Source organism: Chiloscyllium plagiosum, unplaced genomic scaffold (genome assembly GCF_004010195.1).
Source record: "Chiloscyllium plagiosum isolate BGI_BamShark_2017 unplaced genomic scaffold, ASM401019v2 scaf_16927, whole genome shotgun sequence".
NCBI classification, from domain to species: domain Eukaryota; kingdom Metazoa; phylum Chordata; class Chondrichthyes; order Orectolobiformes; family Hemiscylliidae; genus Chiloscyllium; species Chiloscyllium plagiosum.
This window is the reverse complement of record NW_025206564.1, coordinates 1-2,307: the sequence shown is the minus strand read 5'-3', so window position 1 is coordinate 2,307 and position 2,307 is coordinate 1. Positions and strand designations below refer to the sequence as shown.

Genomic DNA, 2,307 nt, shown 5'->3' with positions numbered 1-2,307 from the left:
CACTGGGGTACAGTACTGGTGGGGACAGGTCTGTCACTGTGTAACACTGGGGTACAGTACTGGTGGGGACAAATCTGTCCCTGTGTAACACTGGTGTACAGTACTGGTGGGGACAAATCTGTCCCTGTGTAACACTGGGGTACAGTACTGGTGGGGACAGGTCTGTCCTTGTATAACGCTGTGGGGACAAATCTGTCCCTGTATAACACTGGTGTACAGTACTGGTGGGGACAAATCTGTCCCTGTTTAACACTGGGGTACAGTACTGGTGGGTACAGGTCTGTCACTGTGTACCACTGGGGTACAGTACTGGTGGGGACAGGTCTGTCCTTGTATAACACTGTGGGGACAGATCTGTCACTGTATAACACTGGGATACAGTACTGGTGGGGACAGGTCTGTCCCTGTATAACACTGGGGTATTGTACTGTTCAGGACAGGTCTGTCACTGTATAACACTGGGGTACAGTACTGGTGGGGACAAGTCTGTCCCTGTATAACACTGGGGTACAGTACTGGTGGGGACAAGTATGTCCCTGTGTAACACTGGTGTACAGTACTGGTGGGGACAAATCTGTCCCTGTATAACACTGCGGTACAGTACTGGTGGGGACAAATCTGTCCCTGTTTAACACTGGGGTACAGTACTGGTGGGGACAGGTCTGTCCCTGTATAACCCTGGGGTACAGTACTGGTGGGGACATGTCTGTCCCTGTGTAACAGTGGGGTGCAGTACTGGTGGGGACATGACTGGCACTGCATAACACTGAGGTACAGTACTGGTAGGGACAAGTCTGTCACTGTATAACACTGGGGTACAGCACTGCTGCGGTTATGTCTGTTACTGTGTAACACTGGGGTGCAGTACTGGCGGGGACAGGTCTGTCACTGTATAACACTGGGGCGCAGTCCTGGTGGGGACAGGTATCTCACTGTATAACACTGGGGTACAGTACTGGTGGGGACAGGTCTGTCCCTGTATAACACTGGGGTACAGTACTGGTGGTGACAGGTCTGGCCCTGTATAACACTGGGGTACAGTACTGGAGGGGACAGGTCTGTCCCTGTGTAACACTGGGGTACAGTACTGGTGTAGATAGGTTAGTGTCAAATATTGTGTTCCTGTGGGTGTGGAAGTAGCTGTCTGTGGATTCTGTGTCGCCTCTCTGCCGCTCACCTTGTCTCCTTACTGCTCTCTCTCTTTGCTCCTCCAGCTGTCATGAGGAATTATGGCCGAGTTGTTGTTGTCTGACAAGTTGCACATCACGGTCTATGTGGTGGCCCTTGTGACTGGGTTGCCGTTTAACCTGCTGGCCCTGTACGCCTTCCTGGGCAGGGCCAAACGCAAAGCTGCTCCCGATGTCATCTTCCTCATCAACCTGACCATCTCTGACCTGGCCTTCCTACTCTTCCTGCCTTTCAAGATCCTGGAGTCAGCTAAGGGCAGCATGTGGACTCTGCCTGCCTTCTTGTGCCCACTGAGCAGCCTGTTCTATTTCAGTGCCGTCTACGGCAGTATCCTGTTCCTGACAGCCGTCAGCGTGGAGCGCTATCTGGGGGTTGCCTTCCCCATCCAGTACAACCTGTACCGCAAGCCCACGTACGCCCTGTTGGTCAGCTTCCTGCTCTGGCTCTGTGCATTCTCCCATTGCAGCATCGTATACATTGTGGAATACCAGAAGGTCACCAACTCCAGCAGGAATCAGACCGTGTGTTATAGTAACTTCACACAGAGCCAGCTGGTAGTCCTACTGCCACTCCGGCTGGAGCTGGGCATTGTGCTGTTCTGCTTACCCTTCCTGATCACCACCTTCTGTTACAGCAGCTTCATCCGGATCCTGCTCTCATCCCCGCACATCAGCTATGGGAAGAAGCAGCGTGCAGTCGGCCTGGTGCTGGCCACCTTGCTGGTCTTCCTGATCTGCTTCGCCCCCTACAACATCTCCCACTTTGTGGGCTTCATCCAGCAGAGTAGTCCGCCCTGGAGGACTGACGCCCTGCTGCTCAGCACCTTCAACACTAGCCTGGACCCCATCATCTTCTACTTCTCCTCCAGCGCCGTCAAGCAGACCTGCAAGGCCTGCCTGAGCAGTCTGTCTCGGGAGCTCAGCTCCTTCAAACCCTTCCAGATCCTGCTCAGCTTCCTTCGCAAACGCAATGAGGCTCTCAGGGCAGACTCCTTCCACCAGACCTAGTGCTCCAAACTGTAGGGATGCAACAACCCACTGCTCACTCCTCCATTGGGCCTGACCTCAAGAACCACCCCTTCAAACCTCGTCATCCTCTCTCTCTCTCTCTCTCTCTCTC

The 2,307-nt window shown here is 53.8% G+C and overlaps 1 protein-coding gene across 1 annotated transcript; it reads left to right on the top strand.

Moving 5' to 3' along the window:
* Positions 1 to 1,219: 1,219 nt before the first annotated feature.
* LOC122546524 (free fatty acid receptor 2-like) lies at positions 1,220 to 2,301 on the top strand. The gene has a single exon (XM_043685218.1). It carries the CDS (start codon positions 1,230 to 1,232, stop codon positions 2,193 to 2,195), a length of 966 nt encoding a protein of 321 aa, XP_043541153.1. The 5' UTR covers positions 1,220 to 1,229; the 3' UTR covers positions 2,196 to 2,301.
* Positions 2,302 to 2,307: the final 6 nt, after the last annotated feature.